Source organism: Prorops nasuta, unplaced genomic scaffold (genome assembly GCF_024137725.1).
Source record: "Prorops nasuta isolate Cenicafe-Biocafe unplaced genomic scaffold, Cenicafe_Pnas_1.2 PNAS00006, whole genome shotgun sequence".
NCBI lineage: Eukaryota > Metazoa > Arthropoda > Insecta > Hymenoptera > Bethylidae > Prorops > Prorops nasuta.
The window spans coordinates 8,609,304-8,633,824 of NW_027116803.1; the positions used below are offsets into that span (position 1 = coordinate 8,609,304).

General features: G+C 36.6%; 1 protein-coding gene across 3 annotated transcripts in view; it reads left to right on the plus strand.

Annotated features, from left to right (window-relative positions):
• Arms (Ankyrin repeat-rich membrane spanning) overlaps positions 1-24,521 on the plus strand; it is a 295,457-nt gene that overhangs the window by 173,749 nt on the left and 97,187 nt on the right. For 2 of the 3 annotated variants that reach the window (XM_066729126.1, XM_066729124.1), the window contains 6 exons: positions 3,067-3,264; positions 3,329-3,427; positions 3,509-3,805; positions 16,364-16,739; positions 16,829-16,993; positions 17,718-17,925. In XM_066729126.1, coding sequence (XP_066585223.1) covers positions 3,067-3,264; positions 3,329-3,427; positions 3,509-3,805; positions 16,364-16,739; positions 16,829-16,993; positions 17,718-17,925 — 1,343 coding nt within the window. The remainder of the gene's footprint in view (positions 1-3,066; positions 3,265-3,328; positions 3,428-3,508; positions 3,806-16,363; positions 16,740-16,828; positions 16,994-17,717; positions 17,926-24,521) is intronic. The other variant, XM_066729125.1, reaches the window with a different exon arrangement.

The window sequence follows — 24,521 nt, forward strand, 5'->3', positions numbered from 1 at the left end:
AAACTTCTGTCGGTAAATTTCCGCGGCTTTCCGCGCACTATGCTTGCCTTCTCCATATGCAAAAACCATATCAACATATTCCTGTTTTGTAAAATCCATAGCTCTAACCGTGCTGCTGGACTAGTACAGACTAAGAAGATTGTTAAGATTTGTATACGAATTACAACAATTTTCGGTTTAGTATCAAAGTTTGTTATTGAAAGCGTATACGTTAAGCGGTGGCTTTGGCGGCTATGCTTTCAATTTAATAGAAAGAATGAAAGACACCGCTTAACGTATACGCTTTCAGTAACAAACTTTGATACTAAACCGAAAATTGTTGTGATTCGTATACAAATCTTAACAATCTTCTCGGTCTGTATTAGTCCAGCAGCAAAATTAAAGCTATCGGGTTTAAAAAATAGAAATATGTGAACATGATTTTTGCATACAGAGAAGTAAGCAAAGTGCGCGGAAAACCGCGAAAATTTATCGGCAGATATTTCAGATGCGACGACATCCAGATTGCAAGCCACTTCTACGTGTAGACAAACGGTTCAAGGCCACAAGAAAAGTGGACCTTTCAAAAAGAGTGCGCGTAAGAAAAAAGAAAATAGTGCGAAAAGTGATGCAACGGGTGGAGGAAAATCCGCGAACCAGCATTTGTACGCTATCGCGAGAGTGCATTGTTAGTGCAATGGACGTTTGAAAAATACTCCACAAAAATAGCCTGCATCCCTTCCATCTCTAAAGAGTGCACATGCTACTGCTTAGAGATTATCAACTCAGGGTAATTTTCTGTAAATGAAAGGTTATTAAATTTTAAACAAATGTCTGTAAATTAGAAAAGGGTATTGTATTTGGTTTGCCTTCTTTTTTCTCTTTATTTAGGATTCCTGGCGCAATGCAGAAGAGATTAGGGGTTTCCCGATCAAATATTGTGGACCGACGAATCCACGTTTACCCTGAACGGCGTTTTTAACTCAAGATATTTCATCCATTAGGCAAAGGAGAATCCACACGCGGTGAGAGTTGGTGCATTTCAGTACCGTTGGAGCATCAATGTGTGGCCTGGTCTTATCGGAGATAGAGTTGTAAGCTTTTTGTTTTTTTAAGATAATATCTTAAAAGTGCAAGTGCTAAGCAGATTGGACCTTTCTTTCTCCCATCTAGGTTGATCGGTACTGAGTACGTACGTTTCCTTGAGGAGCAATTACCTTTGCTTCTTGAAAATGTGTCACTCCTCGTGCGGGAAAATATGATTTTCCAACACGATGGAGCTCCTGCGCATTTTCATTTGAACGTGCGTACAATATTAAATGAGCGTTTTCCGGACAGATGGATGGGCCGTGGTGGCCCAATCACCTGGCCGGCTCGGTCACCAGATTTAACGCCATTAGATTTTTTTTTATGGGGCCATATCAAGCGTCTCGTGGAGGACAAGCGAGATCGTTCTGAAATAGAATTTCGCGAAGCCATCACCGAGGCTTTCAAACATTGTCGGCGGATATGGTGCACCGAGCAACACGTGACATTGTTCGAAGAGCCGAACTCTGCGCTCAGCAAAGAGGGAAGAAATTCGAACAATTATCTTAAGGTGTGGAGGGTTTAGTGGATTAGGCCTATTGGGGAAACCACTTTAAAAAAAACGCGCCATGCTATCTACCGCAAGGTGGTGCGGAAATGATAGCCAAAAAGAAACCTGTAATAAAGATATTTTGCAAATAGTGTAACTAAATGTAGATACAATTAGTTCCTGAGATATTTCCTAAAAACTGTTTTATTTGTATCCCGTTTGTAAACTCTTTTTTATCGTAAAAATTTATTTACTTTTTACGATAAAATTCAGTCCAAATGCAACGTAAATGCGACAGATATTGAATTGACTAATTATAGCTAATTACGAGGTAACTAAATTAAAAACTATCGTATGTACGTCATGTTTAGGCTCGTTTTAATCGCCGAAATCCTTGCAATTCATTAGTCAACCTTTTGAATACGTTTAACTAAAGTTGTAAGTATTTTAATTGTCATTAATCAATTAAACGTAATTCATGTTTATATTCTTTCGGCATATTGTTGAGCCATGCTCGAAACTCAGTGCTTCGGGTCAATTGTTTTTCCACACTCAGTCTCACTAACTTCTCCACAACCCCTCCCATCTGCGGCCTCCTTACACTCACTCTCTTATCGCCAGATCTTCAATTGACTCACATGCTAATATGATATAGTCGTTAATTAGTATTGGTGCGTCAATTGTCTACCAATCCGATTCCCCGGCTTTTAGATCCTCATGCTGGACGACTAAAATATTCTTAATTTCTACCCTTAATAACTTTTTAACTAATGGTGTTAGGAAAAAAATTTATAAGGGTTTTCTCCTCAGATTCGGCCACTCTATCTGGGGTTTCCGGCTTGGCACCCTATTACCGGACACCCTATATATTTTAGGATAAGGAAATGTAGTCGAAATTTAATTCCTCTACCGGGACCAAATCGCTTTTAATAGACCGATGTTTGTTTGTCAATGATTCTGATTAAATCCAGAGAAGTGAGTTTGTTCGCTCAAACTTCGAGGCACTGAAAGAGGCTCTATATTCCTGGAGTCCGAAAATGACTCCAAAATAGCAGATGAAAATATCACAAAGATGCTAAATTAGAAAAAGATATTTCGAACACTCATTACAAACGTCCTTTAACAACTAACTAATTGTCATCGTTTGATAATCCAATTTTACATTTAACCTCCTAATTGATGCCTTGATTTAAATTCAAACGATTCATCGAAAACAAACGAAATGACGTGTTCGAATCTCAAACAGATGCCATTTCACGAAAAGCGTGTTAACTTAGTCATATTTATTTAACAATATCAGCCAATCCTTCTTATGAAATCTATGGTCATGGTCTTTGGTTAAGGTCTGAGTGAGCTGAGTTAACTGAGTAATTTAATTGTTTGCTCTATCCGCGGTGAGTTTTCGTTGCAGATCCTGCGGGGTGGAAATTTAACGGGAGATTATAGTGTGCTCAGATTGATATTGAAAATTGTTATCAAAATTTACTTTATGCTATTGTATGATTCAACAGGGAGGATGGACAGCACTTATGTGGGCAGCATACAAAGGTAGATCAGATACTGTGACGGCACTTTTAATGCGTGGCGCAGATGTAAATGCACATGGAAATTTTCACATATCATCATTGTTATGGGCTTCCGGAAGAGGCTATCCTGATATTGTTAAGGATTTAATTACATATGGAGCAAAAATTAATGTTGGGGATAAGGTACAGTGAAATAATTGTCTAATGATAATATTATTTAATAATATATTGTTATATATATATATAGTATGGAACTACGGCTCTTGTTTGGGCTTCACGTAAGGGAAACGTGGAGATTGTAGATACTCTATTAAAAGCAGGGGCCAATGTGGATACTGCAGGCATGGTATATAAAAACAATTCAAACAATAATTAGACAATAAGTTAAATAAATAAAATAGTTAATTATAAACAAATTCTGTTACAGTATTCATGGACTGCATTGCTTGTGGCAACATTGGGAAATCATGTTGAAGCTGTTCAATTACTGTTGGAGCATAAACCAAACGTGAACGCCCTTGATAAGGACGGTTGTACGGCATTGGCCATTGCTTGCCGAGAAGGACATCATGAAATTGCCAATGCGCTTTTAAATGCCGGTGCCTATGTGAATATTCAAGATCGATCTGGTGATACAAATCTTATACATGCCGTTAAGGGTGGCCATAAAAGAGTAGTTGAATCACTGTTGAAAAAATATGCTGATGTTGATATCGCTGGAAAGGTAAAATTATTGGCTTCATTAATTTCGTACTTGTCATTTCACCTGCGATAGTTTTCTGTCTTTAAAATTTATATTGTATGCTAGATGCTCCATTAATTCATGCGAACTTGAAAGTTGGTGATAGATGGTGGAATTACAAAAAGAAAATTTCCACACAAAAAAATAGCTTTGTTAAATCATTTTCTTTACAAAATAATGTAAGGGAGACTGATATAAGAGATGTTACATGAGTAAATTGTAACAGCTGCAGATATTAGGAAATAAATTTATCATAGGAAAATGGGAATGATACATCGACATTTAATATAATTTCTGCTACCAATTTATATGTTTAATAACGTTGTTAATGTTCATCTATCAATACAAAAAAAACAGTTACTTGTTACCCGTTCAGTATCTAATTCCGGTCACTATTCCAATGATAACTAAGTTATTCACGTACAAAGAAATTCATTATACAGGGTGTGTATCTGCAACGATGTGCTTTTCATTTTAACCACATATTCTTGAGCATAAACTAAGTTGAAAATTCCTACAGTAGGGGAGACCGGGGTAAAACGGTACCCTTAAGGATAAAGGCTTATATTTAGGTTATTATTTTTAAAAAATTGAAAATAAAACGATTTTGATTTAATATAAACCTTATTTAAAGTGGTGACACAAAAGTCCAAGTAAGCCCTTAGAGGCAGAGATATTAACTTGTGGGAATTCGGTATCCCCACCACGCCGCCACTAGCTAGCACGCACACAGTGCCAGCGGTACATCGGTGAGCCAACCCCAATACTGTTGCCGCTCGCTGGTCACGCACACAGCTATATCGATACGTGCGTGTCTCGGCTTTCGCCGTTGAAGTTCGGTTAGCTCCGGTGAGGTCTGAGTACGAGAGGGATGAATATACTTTTCTCGGACCTCTCTTTCGCTCTCTATTTCTCCCAAGTTTAGACCACGAGCCGCGCCAAACTCCTTTCCACGGTATCGGCCGGCTCGATGCAATGGGAAAATAAATTTACTTTTTGACAATTGTAATTCATGCAAATTTTTAAATGTTATTACAATTTAACAATTATTCTGAAAATGGTAAAAAATTATTATGAAAAAAAAAATAAAAGTAACAAATAAATAATATTATCCGTGACAGTAATTGAAAGAAAAAATCCTTGTTATATTGCACAAAATGATTACTGAAGTGTGACATTTAAAATTCATTAAATAAAAAAAAATTATACGAAAATACATTACAGATTGATCAATATGAAAAAATGGTTAAAAATTAGGTAAAAACTCGACCATTCTCTTACAATATCACTGCACCGATAGCAATTCGGATTTGTAAATATGACCAAATTCATTAATGTTTACTATGAAATGCAAAAATCTGACCTAATTTCTATGATAAGAGCCTAATAACAGAAAATGTGAGGCTTTTCGGAAGTTTCTTCGGTTATTTTCCAGTATAGAACACCTAAGCGAACTGAAATATCCTAAAATATATGCAAAAATAATAATAGGAAATAAAAATAGGACTTAATATATCACAATGTGAAATAATGTGAAGAAATAGCTCAAACCAACTATTTTCAAATTTTTTTATGCAAAATTTGAGTATAGAAGGTACTTCCACCTTGAAACTTTTGCAAATTCATATATAATTGTTGATAACTAAATAATTATTGCTCCAGAATGTACTTAAAATAAAAGTTTATTGAAATTGAGTTTTACGCTATGATATTGATAAATCTGACTTTATCTCTGCATTGAGAAGCAAATAACTCAATTTCTCATGCTTCTCGGATGTTTCTTCGGCTATAATCTGGTATAGTATGTCCGAATAAACACAAATAGATGCTGTTAATTATCAATAAATTATGTGGGAATCAAAATTGGGGATTCTAAGCTATGCTACAAAATAATGACCAGAAATGGCTAAACTTGTCCAATTTCAAATTGATTTTCTACAAAATTGGAGTATCGTAGGCGCTTTCGGTTTGAATTTTTTGCAATTTCAGTTATGTCCGAAGAATCATCCGAGAAATACGAGAAATTCAGTTATTTGCCTCTGAATATTTGCATAAAGTCAGATTTTTCAATATCATAGGGTAAAACTCAATTTCAATAAACTCACCATTTTAGAGCTTTCAGAATTTCGGGCAACTTCAGCTTTAGAAGAAGAGCGACTACCGCTAATCAACACATTTTTATATGTCATCCGTGTAAAGTGATGTAGCGTTTACCAAAAACTCGAAGCAAATCAAAATCCTTTTCCTCATTATTTTTTAATTTTTATAAAATGCTTATATGTAGCCATTAATTAATAAGATTTGGTAATAAATACATAAAATGCGTTCTAATTATATCAAATAATAAGTTGAGGTACAATAAACTCACTGTTTTTATATTAATCTGCTAAAAAATACATTTTTTGTATTTATTATTGAGTCCAATAAGTTAATGGTTATTAAAAAAAATTCTATGTGTAATGAAAAAAAATTGAAAAATTTTAAACTTCGCCAAGACTCGAACACGAGCCCGCCGTGTGGCAAACGGCAACCTTACCGTCTATGCTACATTAGCGCAACTCTTCGATTATCGACTGTATCTCGTTGTGATGACTCGTATTACCGGCAGCCACCGATGCGATCAAAAATCTCAAACGTTCGATCAATTCATTCGGATCGTTCCAATGTACTTAGTTGATTGGTCCTTCGGTGACACGCATAAGACCTTTACCCCTTTTTTGTTTGATGATGATGTTGACGCTTTACTTGCGCCTGATATTGACGATTTACTTGCGCCTGATGGTGACGGTTTACTTGCGTCAGATGTTTTGACGATTTTCTTGCGCCTGATGTTGATGGTAACCGATTAGGCGGTAACATTGGTTTTCCCAATAGCGATGGTTTCATAATTTCTGTATATTTTACACCTTTATTACCCTTGGTTTGTTTTAGACTATCGTTTAACAGTTTATGCACCTTAGTTTGATTGAGAATACTCTTGTATTGTTCCAAATCGTCTGGTTTTATAATAGCTCGATTGGGTTCTCTCATGAAAACTAGTTCATAAGTACCTACTATACCGGTGTATAGCGTCTTATCGAGAATAATATCTCCTTCACATGACTAATATCAAATTTACATCTACCAAGCGTCAGTTGTTCTTTTTCATAACGAGGTCCAAAAGCACGATCAATCAAGTTTTAACTATCGGTCAGAAGTAATTTAATATACTTGGCAGGGATCGGATGTAATCGATTATGTTGAAGGCATATTGTAACAAGCCTGGTTCCTTTTCATCAATATTTAATTTATCTAGCAAACTCTTTTTTGAATCCGGCAGTGTATCACGATCAGGCGACGATTGATCGGTTATAGAAGACTCGTCGTCGGTCATGAAATCCGATGGATTCGTAATAGTTTCATCACTACTACTAAGTTTCTTTGCTCTTTTAGCAACTCGATGCGGTGTCTATGTGAAGAAGGCTCTCTTTCTTAATTTATCGTTGTATTTGACAAATGAATTATTATTATTATTTGTGTTATCACTATCCTCTGTTTGCGAAACGAGTTTCTTCAATGGATCGACTATCGGCTTGAATGTCTGATTCAAATTGCTCTCCATTATCGCCTTCTCCGATTTCAAGGCACGATACTTGTCGCGAATGACCTCGTTCATCTTGGCGATCCTCTTCAGAAGCGATTTTTCATCCATCGCGATGCTGTTTGGGGGGGGGGGGGATATACAACAGCTTTCCCCGACCTGTTTTTTTTTTAAACAGTTATAAACCGATCTAACTGACACGGTTTTTAACAGATCCGATCATCAACCGACTTGTTCGTCGATAAACTTGCACTCATGTCTGCACTTCGTTCACTCGATTATCAACCGATCAAACTGACGCGGTTTCTTAACAGATCCTATCATCAACTGACCTGTTCGTCGATCAAAACTAACACTATTACCACTCAAGTCTGCACTTTGTTCACTCGATTGTGGCATACTCGTTGAAACCTTTGCGATATCGACCGTTCTTCAGAGAGCTATCCTTGTCTATTACTAAGAAACCGTAATCGCGACTCCAACAGGTCGAACACAATTTGAGAAATTTCTCATACGACATATCACTGTTGACGTGATCGTTAAAAATATGCTTCAGATTAGTTCCATCTTGCTTAAATGTTATTAGCAAATTTGCATTATCTCGTATCAGATGCTTTGGGATTTTCGCATAAGTCTGACAGAGATAGAAGCAATCGATGTTGGAATGTTTACCCATGCAAAAGTAGTCCCTTATATTGTTCTGCTTGTCGTTGGCCACATCGTCCAATATGAAAATTGAATTCGGCTTTGCATCCGCGACGTTCACAACCTCGCAATTGTTTGAAAATTGAAAGTAACCAATTTCCTCCGTGCCTTGCAGAAGCTGTTCCAGATATCGATACTTCGGTTGCTGCATCGATTTCGTGTAGACGTACAGGTTTTCTAATCTCACACCGTGCGGACTCTCTATGAGACTCAGCAGCACGTTTGACTTACCGCAATTCGACGGACCGCAAACTATGCAGCGTATCGTAGTTGGTAATAGCGATCCGTGACATTTTTTTATTTTCGTGGTAGCATTGTGAGCATGACTATCCAAATTTTACACGCGAATATTCGGCACATGCTTCACGAAATGCATCCTCGCTTTTAACTTTCGGGAACAGCTGTATCTTCCATTTATATTTCGCGAATTACGAAACTAATCAGGCAGTTGTCATTATGATGGCTTTCATGGTAGTCGTCGATTCCCTGCAGAACTTGACGAATCACCAGCTCGAACACATACCGAAGATCGTATTGCTTAAGTACTTTCCAGATAGTATCGCTAGTGTGTGGGAAAGATTACCTCAGCACATTCGCGCGGACTCGGATGTGCTGCATTATCAATATTGTTTGCAACACTACAATCTACCTAATACTGCTCACCACGACGGACCACCGAGACGGATGAAAGACTGTTACGTTTGTCAACAAGAAGAGAGAGAGAGAGAGAGAGAGAAAATAAAGCAGTTGCTCTAAATGTCTGGATCGTTCTTCAATAAAGTCTTTAAAAAATTGCCATTTGAGCTGCACTTACCCGGTTACAATTATTGCGGGCCCGGTACTCGAATTCGCGAAAGATTGGAGCGCGACGATCGTGGTATAAATCCGGTGGACGAGGCCTGTCTCGATCACGACATCGCATATTGGTACAACGAGGATCTACCGGAGGGTCATCAGGCCGATAAAGTGCTAGCGAGGAAAGCGCGTGAACGTATTACCGCAAGTGACGCGACCTTGGGTGAACGCGCGGTCGCCACAGCCGTATGGGCATCTATGAATGCTAAGCGTTAACTTGGCTTGGGATTACATAATATTGTCGGGATGAAGAAAGCAGTAGCGGCTAAAAAAAAACAACAAGAAAAAAATTGGTACTACTACTACGAGGAAAAGAAGAATTCGAGAACCGAGGAAACGGGGCGGTATAATATCTATACTCCCACTGCTAGGTGCAGTCGGAGCACTGGCAGATGGAGCATCGGGTATAGCGAGGGCTGTAAACCGTGCAAAAGCTGAGAGAGAACGGTTACAGGAAATGCAACGTCACAATCGCGCGATGGAAGCGTCGGCAAAGCGCGAGAGAGGTCGAGGTTTTTATCTGAAACCGTACAAGCGAATCGTTGGAGGGGGGAATCGTAGAGGTAGAAAAAAACAACAAAAAAAAAACGATCGGAGAAGAGGAGCGGGAAGAAAATGAATGAGGGGAAATTTCGTCACACTGTACAAGCTCTCCCAGATTTTGGTGCTACTAGTAACATACAATTGGCACGCATCTGCCGACACATACCATATTTCCGTGGAGTCTTTATGCGCACATCTCTGCCGGTAGACGGGCCGTTGTGCAATGAGTGCGCGATCATGAATCTGGACGATCAATGCGGCCCTGGTACCCACTGGGTAGCATACCGTCAAGCGTAACGACATCGTCGTATATTTTGATTCCTTTGGAAATTTGAAACCGCCGAAAGAATGTGTGCGTTACTTTGGTCCTAACGTTACAATCTACTACAATCATGATCTATATCAATCGTACGATAAAAGCAATTGTGGTCAGTTGTGCGAAAAATTCTTGCGAGAACAGATACTTTGAAAAAAAAAATGTCTTTCACCGTGACATTATCGGATTGTAAATCAGTATTAAATTCAGATTTCTTTCCTCCAATCTATCTGCAAGACGATCGCTACGAGATCGGTCTCGTGGACATGCAAACGTTCAACTCGATAGCCAATGTGGACGAAACGAATAATAAGTTTTACTACGATATCGATAAGGTACTGACGATACCCAAAGGCTGTTACGAATTGCGCGCAATAATGGAGTTTTTGCAGTCTCAAATTTCTGTGAGACACGAAATTAAAGACGACATTAACAGCGTTATTCTTCTACGAGCGAATAATAATACACTGAAGAGTGAAATATTGTTTAAATATTCGATTGACTTTGGAAAACCAAATTCCATTGGCTCACTACTGGGCTTCTCGTCGAATCGCGTGATCGAACCGAACGCACAGGCTGAATCTGACGATACCGTGAACAGTGTGAAAACAAATATTCTACGCATCGAGTGCAACATTGCGGGTGGTGCGTACACCAACCGTAGACCCCGACACATTATTCACGAGTTCTTTCCCAGCGTACCACCGGGCTATAAAATCTCGGAGGCACCGAAAACCGTCATTTATCTATCGGTCATCGTCAGAGTAATCGACCGTCTCACGTTACGTATCCTCCATCAGGACGATCGTCTCGTAGATTTTGGACGTGAAGAAATTACAATAAGATTACACATTAAGAAAAATGTTAATTTACAAAAGTAACGAGGATTATAAAGCGGTGAAACTGGATGAAACGTTCGCTAGTCGTTCGTCCAAGGTGGAACCGAATACACCAGTTCAGAATGAAAGCAGGAATCGTGACAAGAGAAGCTTGCTGACGAGAAGAAATATAGAATTTTTACAATCATTGGGATTCACCGTCAAGAGAATAGGTGGAAGAACATAGTGGAAGAATGGCAGATCCCTTGAACGTCACCGCACCGCTGACCTACGACAATCGCATCACCAAAATGGAGATGCATGCCAACAATCTGTATGCGAACGCCTCGTTCGCGAACAGCGACGAAATTCGCATTCTCATACAGCAGCAAGATTTGATACTCCTGCCGTGCGAGAATTATCTCTACGTCGAGGGTCAGTTGGTGGAGGGCACGCGTGATGCGAGCGCCAACAACGAGGATATAGTTACGCTCGACTGCAATTCCGCGGCTTTTCTCTTCGACGAGATTCGTTATGAATTGAACGGTATCGAGATCGACCGATGCAGAAACGTCGGTATTACCAGCACTCTGAAGAATCTCGTTTCCTTGAGCACCGAGGAGAGCGCGAGCCTACGTCATTCCGGATGGTTCGTCACAACAGCCAAAGACCGGCTCAAGGAGGCTGTTAAGAATTTCAGCTTTTGCGTTCCCTTGAAAATGCTGCTGGGATTCCGCGAGGATTATCGGCGAGTCGTCATAAACGCGCGTCACGAACCCGTTCTCATTCGCGCGCACGACGATACAAATGCCATTTACTCATCAGTCATGCAAAATCACCAATTCGTCGATCAAGCTGCTACGAGTGCAATGGAGAATACCCCATGTAACCCTAAACGAAATTACGAAACTCCAATTTCTAAGTATCGTCGAGCAGGACAAGAGTCTGTCCCTCGCATTTCGCGCCTGGGAACTTTATGAGTATCCGCTTCTGCCCAAGTCGCAGCGACACACGTGGCCCGTGAAGGCGCCCACGCAATTAGAGAAGCCGCGATACGTCATTCTAGCGTTCAGAATAAACAAAAAGAGTAATCAGCACGAGGATGTGCTCAATTCAGTCATTGCAAAGTACTCGATGTCAAATTTTATCTGAATTCCGAATCTTATCCGTACGATCGTCTCGACATTGATTTTACGAAATCCCGCTATTCCGTCCTCTACGACATGTATGTAAAGTTTTTCACCTCCTATTACGCTGGTGAGAAACTCGCGAGACCCATGCTCGACTATACGGATTTTTTAACGTACGGACCGCTCTTCGTCATCGACTGCTCGCATCAGAACGAGTCCATAAAAACCGGCACGGTCGACGTCAGTCTCGAGATCGAGTGTATGGAAATCATTCCAGATAATACTACAGCCTATTGTTTAATCATACACGATAAGATTGTACAATATAATCCTCTTACGAATATTGTTAGAGATTTAATTAAAAAAAAAAAATATTGTTAGAAATGTAAGTTATATATATATATATATATATATATATATAAAACATTTTTTTGTTAAATAAATATATAAGAAACAACAAATTTATTTATTGTTTTTATAGATACAAAATACCTATCAATTATTCTTAAACTTTAGTCTTAAATTCCACGTTATGATATTTTCCTCCTTTGTATATCATTATCAAATTATTGGCTGTTGCAGCCTTTTGTAGCAGCTGCAGCTCCTCGGTATCTTCCGCAAATTTGGCCACTCTCCCAGGTAAAAATATCCCATCGGCAGTTGACAGCTTTACAATGATTTTAATTCCATATTTTGTTTTAATTTTTTTCACTTCGGAAATTTCGTACTCTTGATTTTCCGTTAAACTATCTAATTTCACGAAATTTTTTGGAATAACGCTTCCCAATGCATTGATTTTATTGAAATTCATTTATTGTCTCTATACAAAAAAATGATTAGTCTTATTAGAGTTAAAAAATCATTTAAACAATGCATGCACTAATCGAATGTAAAATATATCCTTACCTTTTTTATGTAAACAAAGCAAGTTTTCTGATACACTTATATTTTTTATTCTTTTTTCTAATGCGTTTAAACTCACACTTATTTTTCTTAATACGTCTAGCACTCGTGGTAGTGCTATGCAGCTCTTGTTTAACAGACTGCCTTTTTATATAAACGATATTATCGTATGTTAAGCGTATTTAATTTCAATGTTCGGAAGGGGTAATTTTCTAAGATTTTTTTACTTACGATGAATTTCCATTGTGATTGTGACCTATAGGTATAAGACAATAGGAAAAAAATATCTCTATATGGGGATTATTCAGGGGGTATATCTTTTTTGATTAAGAAAGAATGGACTCCTTATCAAGTAACTTTATATTTTAAAAACCGTTAAAGACTTTCTCTCGACGGAATTTCTTCAGAGGAGCTGCATTCCGTTCTCAAACCTTCAACAGTTCAATACACATTAAAAAACATAGAAAATTAATCGATCGTTGGCATTGATGGATTTAGCACTTAATTTATTTCTGGGAGCATTTAAGTTTGCTTTATTTAAATATTCGTTACTTTCCTGATTTACTTGGTGTAATGTGATGATAAATCAAGAGAAGGAGGAGAATGAAACTCCATCTGTACCTCCTACTTCTTCTTCTTCGAAGAAGAAGCAGAGGAGATGGAGGAAGAAGAGGTGGTGATTTTTGTAAGTATACTTGCTTTGTAAAAAAAATAGTTATTACTATGTCGAAAAAAGTAACAATATGTTTTCAAACATGTCTCAGGTGAGAAATGTGGCTACGCAAACGGAGCCTTTCGTCACGGGAACACAAGCTGCGCAGATGGAGCCTGAGGTAGATCTTATTTCGAAGAGGCGAAATGGACCATTCTGATTCTAGATGGAAGAACGAATGAAAATGGTACGAGTAGCAGCAACGGGAATAACAACACGTAGAACCCCGCGAAGAAGTTTGCAGGCACAGCTCAGCTATCTCGCTGCAGATCGTTAGAAACTTATTCGGAATGTGTTTATACAGCTTTAAAATAGGAGTGAGAAAAAAAAGGAGGAACTGAAGATCGTGAGAAGTGAAAAAGTAAAATATTTATTTTAAATAAAGTGGGTTTTTTATGCCGAAAGGCTTCTTCCCAAAATCTGTGTGTATTTTTAATTAAGCCATTAACCGTTCCCTAAATTCCTTTCAAAATAATAATAATAATAAATAATATTAATTTTAAATGTGTGTGTTCTCTCTATCTCTCGCGTCGAGGGCTGGAACGTTTGGGTGGTCCGGGAGGGGTGTTAGCGAGGACGGTGTCGGTGACCGAGAGGGTGTTAGGTGCGTAACCTTCCCCCACTACCGAGATGTTAAGGTGTTAGGTGCGTAACCTCCCCTCACCACCGAGATGTTAGGGTGTCACGTGCGTAATTTTCCCTCACCATCGAGCTTCCCCCACCACATAGGAATGGGGAAATCCCCCCCCCCTCTTCCCCCACCACCCAGGAATGGGGGAAATCTCCCCTCCCCCCTCCCCCGCGGAACCACGACCCCCTCGCCACCCGGTCATAGAATCCTTACAGTTTATCTACTGTTAATGAAAATTCTTTTAATTGGCCTAAAATATTTCATGAAATCCATGTCCATTTTAATCAGAATTTCATACTGTTGAAGATGGTATATAATTGAAGGCATTGAAAGCACAACGCGACTCGTGCTCGAAGTATCCCAGCTAAGTACGGAATGGAGGGGAAACGTCTACTTACCGTAATGAATGTAATATTTCGAGTTAATTTCCAATATATGTTCAAATTGCAATTTCTCTGTTAATAATAGTCGGATTGACTTCTTTTTCGTTGCAAAATTTTCGTGAATTTTCAACGCTTCGGATTATTCCAGACATATCATCAATTTGTCATAATATTTATTGATAAACATTGAATAAATTTGTCAAGAATATTGTTCAATCCATTGTATTTTCTACCTATTAGATATATTATGTTTAATGATTTATAAGATAAATTTGATGCAATGGATGGATTGTAAAATCATGAAATTTATAATTTGGTTTTTAAGCTCTAAGGTGGGTAAAATGTATCTATTGTTTATTAATAAGTATTCTGACAAATTGATGATATGTATGGAATAGTCAGAAGTGCTGAAAATTCACGAATATTTTGCCACGAAAATGAAGTAAATCTGACTATTATTAACTGAGAAATTGCGATTTGAAAATATTGGAAATTTACTCGAAATATTACATTCGTTGCGGTGAGTAGACGTTTCCGCTTCATTCCGTACTACGCTGGACTACCATGAGCGCGGGTCGCGTTATGCTTTCCAGGCCCTTCAATTGAAAATATTTATTCAATTCTCAGCAAATGTGTAATAATAATCGATGGAAGTGGAAATACGTGTATCTTATACCGGGTGTCCCGCTAAGTTCAGGTTGTATATTGCCGAAACTCGCTGCTGGAAAATCGTTGCCAACTTCAGCTTCTTTGATATATCCACGATTAACATTTCACACGCATTATTTTATAGTAAGTCGTTATAGACTTCTTTGTCAGAACTATACGGGATCGATACGGTAATGAGAGATAAAAAGAAACTATATGCTAACGATACCAAATATTACTGCAGGAATTATGATGTTTAACCCATCAATGGGCGCGCGGGGTGTCCAAAACACCCCAAGAATAGAAATCTAATGGTAGCTTAGCGAAAAATTTGTGCAATCACTTAAAAGTATTAGCGTTTAATTAATATAAATAACTTAAAGACATGCAACTGCTATCGTATACGAAGGGAACGTCACATAGATGATATTTATTGAGAATAAATCTGAATTCGTAAATATTTTACGTCTAATAACGAAAAACAAATGGGGTGTCCGTGGCACCCCACGCGCCTATCTACGTAAAAAAAAAGCATGCGCCTATTGGCGGGTTAACTGAGAGTGGCCAATCTGGGGAGAACACTCATAAGTTAGGAGTTGAACGTCAATGAAGAAATCTTGCCCTTTTCTCTCTATCCAGTGGGATCGATAACACACTATCGATCAGACTTGTTAACACCGGCAGTTTACACGGGAATACGGTAGCGAGGTGATAATTTCGGTGGTTCGCGATTATCCCCACTCCATAATTATAAGATTCGGGCATTTTTTTTTATCGGATTATCAAAAAATCATGAGATTACACCAGGTCATACGATCTTTTTCTATGACTTGTTCTCTCTCTCTCTCTCTCTCTCTCTGTCTCTGTCTCTTTCTCTTTCTCTTTCTCTTTCTACTTTCTACTTTCCACTTTCGTTTCATTTATGTTTATGCATTTCGTAAAGACCATATGAACTATTAATAAAGTGCCCCCCCCCCCCCCCAACATTCAAACGAGTAAGACTTAAGCAAAATACGAAGGAACGATAGAAATAATTTTCTTTGCGGTTTAGCTTTATGATAAATAGTTAAAGGTTAGCTAAAGGTTAGTGATTTTATCCTAGAGGAACGCTATTTCTGCAAGTTAGTGGACTTGTCGTCGAGATACTGCCGTATCTCTAAATAGAGTTAAGAGATACATTCTTTTCGGCCCTAAATGCTGAATATGGAAGATTTTATTACATGTAATTTATATCTCATTTATTTGAAGCTGTCCATATTTTTAGGTTAGAATGTATTAAGTCATTACAGTAATATAAAATGATTTTCTGTTTACAGGATAAAAAGACGGCGAGTTATATAGCTGTAGAAAAGGGAAATATTGCTATTTTAAAATTATTATTAAACGCTAACCCAGATTTAGAAATTGCAACAAAGGATGGAGATACAGCTTTGTTACGAGCAGTGAGATCACGGAATGCTGAAATAGTACAGTTACTATTGGATAAGAAAGCAAAAGTTTCATCTACGGATAAAAAGGGCGATACTGTCCTCCATATTGCAATGCGAGCGAGATCAAAGGCAATAGTTGAAATATTATTGAGAAATCCGAAAAATAGTCAGTTACTTTATCGTCCAAACAGACAAGGCGAAACTCCTTATAACATTGATATGAATCATCCAAAGACAATACTAGGACAAATATTTGGTGCTCGTGAGTATAATGGTTATTATATACAGTAAAAAAGGTATAGTTTTACATTAATGAATTGGAAATTCACAAGGTTTTTGGTATGTATATAGGTCGTCTTAATACCAATGAAGATAATGAAAATATGCTTGGATATGATCTATATAGTAGTGCGTTGGCTGATATTTTAAGTGAGCCATCTTTATCAACTCCCATAACAGTTGGTCTTTACGCTAAATGGGGTTCCGGAAAATCATTTTTATTAAATAAATTGAGAGGTAATTTATATATATATATTAGGGTGATTAAAAAAAAAGCAAAAAAAAATTTTTTTTAGTGTACATTTATTTTTATATTTTATGTATTAAAATAGAATTTTTCACCAAATTTGACCTCTGTAACTCAACTTTAAAAGGTGGCGCAATTCATTTCATTATAATTTTTTTACTGTATATCTTTTTCGTCATAACCTATCATGAAGTTACACTATTCACCCAAAATCAATACCATATTGTTTCTTTTAAGCATTTAACCGCACAATAATCATTATTTAGTTATTAATAATGTAACGATTTCGAGGAAACTCATGAAAGAACGGTATGGGCTATTATGCTGTCTCGCCCTGGCACTTTATTTTGGCTCCATAACTCTCTTCGCCACCGTTAGGCGGACATTCGCTGAATACTACTCAAAATACTCATTAACCTCATCTCATAACTGAAGGATAATTCAAAAAATAAAACTTATTCGAAAGGCATTTCATGATAGGTTATGACGAAAAAGATATTACAGTAAAAAAATTATAATGAAATGAATTGCGCCACCTTTTAAAATTGAGTTACAGAAGTCAAATTTGGTGAAAAATTCTATAATTTAATGCATAAAATATAAAAAAAAAATTTTCGACTTTTTTTGAATCACCCTAATATATATAAAATATTTGATTGTAACAACTGGCATCACAAACTATTTTCAAACCTTAAAATTTAATGGTTTTTACAGAGGAAATGAAGAATTTTGCTCGTCAATGGATAGATCCAGTTTTTCAATTTTCTTCTCTACTCTTTTTAATAGTAATGCATATTTCGTTGCTAATAGGTTTTATAGTCGGTCTTGCGTTACAGTCATGGATTATTGGCCTTACTGCTGGTACGACCCTTATTGTTCTGGTTTATATGTTCTTGATTCTCATCTGGTATGCAAATAATAGGTAAGCTAATAAATAAAAATTTAACAATAGAATTAGGAAATGAATGTAATATATTACACTCGTTAGGAGCGAAAGTCAGCCAAGCAGTTATTTCCACTATTTTAATAGCCTTCGCGTTTTTAATGGAACGGAAATATAATGAGAATTTTTGCTGCTATCGGTTGTACCAAGTAAGCAAAATAACTAAATGGATTGGTGTCAAGACATGTTTAATTGAATAATGCTTGATTACAATCTTTCAAGTCTTACTAAGGTTGATAAAAATATTGTAAATTGCGTGCTCTATCTCGCAAAAAATTAATTTTATTGTTTTCTCTCTTGATGCTCAAAGCGGAGTAAATTAACTTTAAAGGGTCTAAAGTAATTATCTCGAAAACAAGCGTTTTAGGAAAAGAAAATCTTCAGGATATGCATGTTTTACTTTGCACGTTTAACAGAAGCGATGTATATTTTATATTTTTTTCGTACTTCGCTATTTTAGTGCAGAGTATTTTTCAAAATCCATTAAAAAGTAATACTCAATTATAGAGTAATATTTATATCTATTAATATACACTAGGGAGACCGTTAAAAAGGGAGTTTGCGAATTTTTTTGATTCTAACCCTCAAATCGGTTCTAAATAAAATAACAAACATTTTCCCACCGCGAAAACCCTATTTTTTAAGGACAAATTGTGCCTGTAAGCTCGATGTTTTTTGCAGTTCATTAGCATTAGGATATTCTACAATTCCAAGTTATAATTTTCTCACAGTTATATGACGCGTTTTAAAAATTGTATAATAATGGAAACGCACTCTCCTGCTATTTACACTGCCGGTCAAAAGTTTAAGACCACTTGAGAAATTTGGCTCAAAAACAGTTACCTCTTTAAATGCCCATAACTTTTCAATGAGAAAAGATAGCAGAAAATTCAAAACACCATAAGAAAGGTGATGAAATTCTACATATGATGGAATTACTTTCATTCGCCAGAAGCTTATAATTTACGAATATCCATTAAATGAAATAGGTGTAAAATTTTTAATTTTTAATTTTTTGTTTCGCAAATTCAACTGCTTCTACCACTTACGAGAATTGTGGTACGTATCTGAAACTTCGGTGACATAAAGCTCAAAGTTTTAGCTTTAATTTGAGCCATCAAACGTAACGATATTCATCGTATTTCCTTATTTTCATAACGTTTTTCTGAGTAATGTCGAGAAAAATTGTTGACCGAAAAACAACTGCCCAAGCATTCAAGACAATTTCAGATCGAAGAATCCGTCGGTATTAACGACTTATTCTACTTATTCCATATTGCACTTTTATTCAATTAACACAAAGCACTATTCAATTTTAGATTAAATCAACAAATGTAGAGTAATAATTAACCAAATATATTTTATTAATTCGAAGATTTACAATTATCATATTACTTTTAATTGAATAAAAGTGCAATATGGAATAAGTAGAATAAGTCGTTAATACCGACGGATTCTTCGATCTGAAATTGTCTTAAATGCTTGGGCAGTTGTTTTTCGGTCAACAATTTTTCTCGACATTACTCAGAAAAACGTTATGAAAATAAGGAAATACGATGAATATCGTTACGTTTGATGGCTCAAATTAAAGCTAAAACTTTGAGCTTTATGTCACCAAAGTTTCAGATACGTACCACAATTCTTGTAAGTGGTAGAAGCAGTTGAATTTGCGAAACAAAAAATTAAAAATTAAAAATTTTACACCTATTTCATTTAATGGATATTCGTAAATTATAAGCTTCTGGCGAATGAAAGTAATTCCATCATATGTAGAATTTCATCACCTTTCTTATGGTGTTTTGAATTTTCTGCTATCTTTTCTCATTGAAAAGTTATGGGCATTTAAAGAGGTAACTGTTTTTGAGCCAAATTTCTCAAGTGGTCTTAAACTTTTGACCGGCAGTGTATATGTAAGGAAAAAAATTGAAACTCATTTAATTTTACCCTGGCTTGTTGCAATGTTTTAATGAACATGACCTTAAAAATCGGCGAGGAGAAAAATATTTGTTTTCGAAATTCTCCAAATTTAAATTATATTAAGGTCTCTCTACACACATATATTATGAAAAATATTGGTAATTAGGTTTTTGGGTGTTTCATAATGAATTTCTTTCATCGATTCGTTCAGTATTTAATATATCCACCAATTTTTAGTAACTATTTTATAAATAAACTGCAGCGCTGAATGTAGATTTTTAAATTTCATTTGTTTTCATTTAATTTGTATATTTTTACTGAGAATAATTTACAAATATTACGTTAGAAAAGAAACAATTTATTGTCTAATAGAACTTATGAAATCATAATGATACTTCATTTATTTTCTTCGTATTTTATTTATATCGAAAATGAACAAAATTAGATCTTTTTACTTACCTTTTGATTGAATTTTTTAGTTATTTATTCACCTTTTAACTAGCTTATTTTGTGATGGAAATAAAAAATCATTAAGAATGTTCGGACAATATTACATAATTATAACTTGGAATTGTTGACTGCCCTAATGCTAATGAAATGTAAAAAACATCCAGCTTACAGGCACCATTTGTCCTTAAAAAATAGGGTTTTCGCGGTGGGAAAATGTTTGTTATTTTATGTAGAACCAATTTGAGTGGTGGAATTAAAAAATTCGCGAACTCCCTTTTTAACGGTCACACTAATATATATTGTACGATACGAAGTAAAGGCGCTCCGAATATTTGTATCACACATGGTGGCACCACTTATTATCATGCGCATGACCACTAATTAGGTAACGATAGAGTATAATAAAATCCTTGTCTTTCTTCTTGGTCTAGCCGTTGCCGAGGCAGAACGTCTCTAGTGCGTGAACATATATATATTTATAATCAGGACGATGAAGGTTACTATGAAGCGGAAGTGAATAAAAGGCATAAGTGCCCATTCGATCGAATTGAGCTCGGATATCTTTTTCTTTCCTACTCTAATCCTAATTGCGGGAAACGGATTCGGTAGACACTCCGATTCGGGTAAAATTTCCTACAATATATATATTGATGAATATTAAAGAGTATTGGAGGTATATGGTGACCGGATTACCCTCAGTCCATATAAAAGTGTGTATTGCTGGACAGGAGATTCTCTCAGTCATTTCAAAGCTAGCCCTTTAAGAACCTAATTACTTGCTGTACTATTCCTATAGAAAATATAAAAGGCCAAGCAAAAAGGTAACACCAGGTCAGCAAGGCGTAGCCAGGTCCATCAGTGTGTATAACTCATTACTAGGAAGAGATTAATAGACTAGGGTTACTTGATGGAGTCTCTTATGCCCCGTTGAGTGTGCTATTACACCAATTAATTAACATTATTTTAACCCGAATATAATTTCAACTTCTAGTCTGGAGGTACTTCATTAAAACAAAAATAAGTACAAGTATATAAGTAAATAAAAGAAGAAAATATATATAAATGGCACTAAAGCCTAAATCCTGTTATCGTACAGGCTATGGAATCAAATATTAAAATTATCTCTATAATAGTTCACTTTCCTCATTGGAAATACTAGACTATATGAGTGCAAAAGGAAAAGCTCTGTATAATCTCCTATAGTTGGAGTTGGATTCAATAATACTTCATACGTAGACCTGCTACACCCTACTAGGACTGAAGCCACCAAGTTAATCATAACGGAATATTAATACCTAAACGTTGAGTCCTACTATAAGTCTTCAATGCTTACCTTCATGCAATAAACGAAATAGCAAAGTGTAAGCCTGACATGCATAGCAGAGTCAACTGTTAGGTTAGGATTCATGGATGGGGTTGAAGTCCTGATTAACCTCCTGACAGTTCCCTATTTCCTGTCCACCCTCCTTCCTTCTTAGTATCTCAAACCCTCGTCCGGGATCTACTTACATGGGGTTCTAATCGGAGCAAAACTTCCCTGAGATTCTTTTCAAAGATGCGTCTAGTCTAGATGACAGGTGTTCTCCGTGTGTCCGCCTAATATTTGTACTCGCTCAGGCGAGCGCGGCAGATGTGCACGCGTGCACAACACCGCCACCCGGGATCGCGAGTAAACTCGCTTACGCGCGGCGATTTAAATCAGACAAATATTATGTGACAAGGCGATATCATTTGCCTTGTTACAATCCATAATTTATTTTTCAAATTCTGAATAAAATCGTAGCAGCTGAAAGTGCTAACACGCGGCAAAAAATTGAGCCAGTCAAATTATTGCGTCAGCGTACTACGCGTTTAAGCGTGGTGACCGCGGCGCCATCTGAACCCCCGACCTATTTGCTGGAACTAACCTGATCCCATCAGAATATACGGGAGTGTCATATCCCTGGTGCTAGACTCCGTAGCACTATCAAGCTGCTTAGCGCTCTAATGATTAAAGGAAATATTATTCTGTATGATTAGGCCAAGCTATAGAGCATTTTATGTGACACAAATCTTACCAGGAACGAAGGGCAATACCCCTTATCAGTGCTGTTAGATCGTGCCGGAATTCTCTCCCCACCACGCGACCGTAGTCTCACTAATACACGGTCAGCCGGCAGTGATACCAGAATGCCTACGAAACTACCTCCCACCATGACTACCAGCTTCTCACAGCCACACAGGTAGCCTCGTCTATCGGTGAGGCACGCACCATTACCTCGATGCGTGCGTGTTTCGGCTTCCACCGCTTCACTTCGTTCACCTTCGGTAACCAGTGAGTGCGAGAGAGAGAGAGAGAGGGGTATAGTTTTCTTGGGCCTCTCACTCGTTCTCAATCTTACCTTCGTTTAGCCGGCGAGTCGAGGAAAAATCCTTTTCAACCAGCTCGGCGAGTAGTCCAATCAAATTTATAAAAATAATTATAAAAAAATCTTAAATTTAGTTTTATTTATTTTTTTAAAGCAGTAAATCGTAAGGAGTGAAAATTTACAAAATTCGAACTCACAAGGGGTGTGCTTACAGCGGGGGGGGGGGGGGGGGGAGGGGGTGAAAAAGGGGTAACCAAAAATATTTCGACTCCCATACGTCGCAGAATAAATTTTTTTTTTATTTTACTCAGAAAAATATTCTCTACAACTATTATCCAACAATATTGTTTGTAGCGGAATCGGTTAAAAAGTTATTCAGCAGAGAAGGATACAAATGTTGTAATTTTAACTTATTTAATTTAATATTTTGAATCCCGCTATTTTAACCGAAAATAATTTCAAATATTTTTTATAGGGCATTTAATTAGCTATAATTCTAGCTAGTTAAAATATGATTTTAGTCAAATAGAACCATAGATAGAGGGCATCAAAGTTTATTATTTTAACTACTTGTTTTGCTCAATGAATGAAATACACATCTTCACTATGTTTTATGTTGAAACCTTAAGCTCCTGATGTTTTCAATGTATTTGTGAAAAGTGCTTTAAAGAATAAACTCTTTTCCACACCACCATGGAAGTAGAGTTGTGGAGGCATATTTTTTTTAACGTGGTATCTCTAGAAGGTATATTCCATAGGATTGCTTACTGAGCTAGTTTCGAGACAATTGCAATGAGCTTGGCTATAGGGAATCTCTCATTAAAGATATTTAATTTTTCAGGTTATTAATAAATGAATAAAATAAATGTCAATCTTAAATAATATAAGTTAATGAAAATTACATAAAAATATTTACAACAAAATTATATAATTCCCTCAAATTTCTCGTTTTAATTTAATTCATAATTATTCACTTCAAATAATTATATAGGTGTCCGGTTAACTATGGCCAATCCGAGATATTCGGATAGAGGGTAAAATTTCGAGTAAAAAAGTTCGAAACACTTTGTCGCTAGCACCCTTAATTAAAAAGTTATTAGCGATTAAAGATCCTCAGTTTTAATTGGATTTGCTTAGACGGAGGATTCTATTGGTCGCATTGTTAGCCCATAAACGCTAAGATTCAGTAAAAGTTAATACTAATGCAAACACAAGGGCAGTGGACACACCCACTTGAGCCTGTGGTAGTGACCGAAAGCCGAGCGACCGAGTCTCGAGAGCGAGCGTCATAAAAACAATGAAAACATAAACACTCTTGACAATAGTCGCAAGCTAAAATTTAAACTTTTGTAATTTTCAAGTAAGAAGTTAATAATTATCATTTTTGAATTGAATGTATTTTTACGATGAAAATGAGTCCAAACACAATATAATTACACCAATTTTAGAGTATAATTAACAGTTTTAATTAATTAATAATGTCGCTAAAAAAGTCATAATTATATCGCGCTAGGACTTATTTTCACCATAAAAATATGAACAAATCAGAAATAAGAATTAGAAATTTGATAAAACACAATTGCAAAAGTTAAATTTCTCTTTGTTTAATGTAATGTGTTTACGTTTTTCTGTTTTTTAAATCGAGGCCTATTGTTGAATGAATAGCCTTGGGAGCTCGATAATTCTGCGCGCTTGATCGGCAGAGGAAAGAGGGAACCGGGGTAATGAAATTAAGACATTTATAAGAAATTTAACTTTTGCAATTGTGTTTTATCAAATTTCTAATTCTTATTTCTGATTTGTTCATATTTTTATGGTGAAAATAAGTCCAAGCGCGACATAATTGACTTTTTTAGCGAC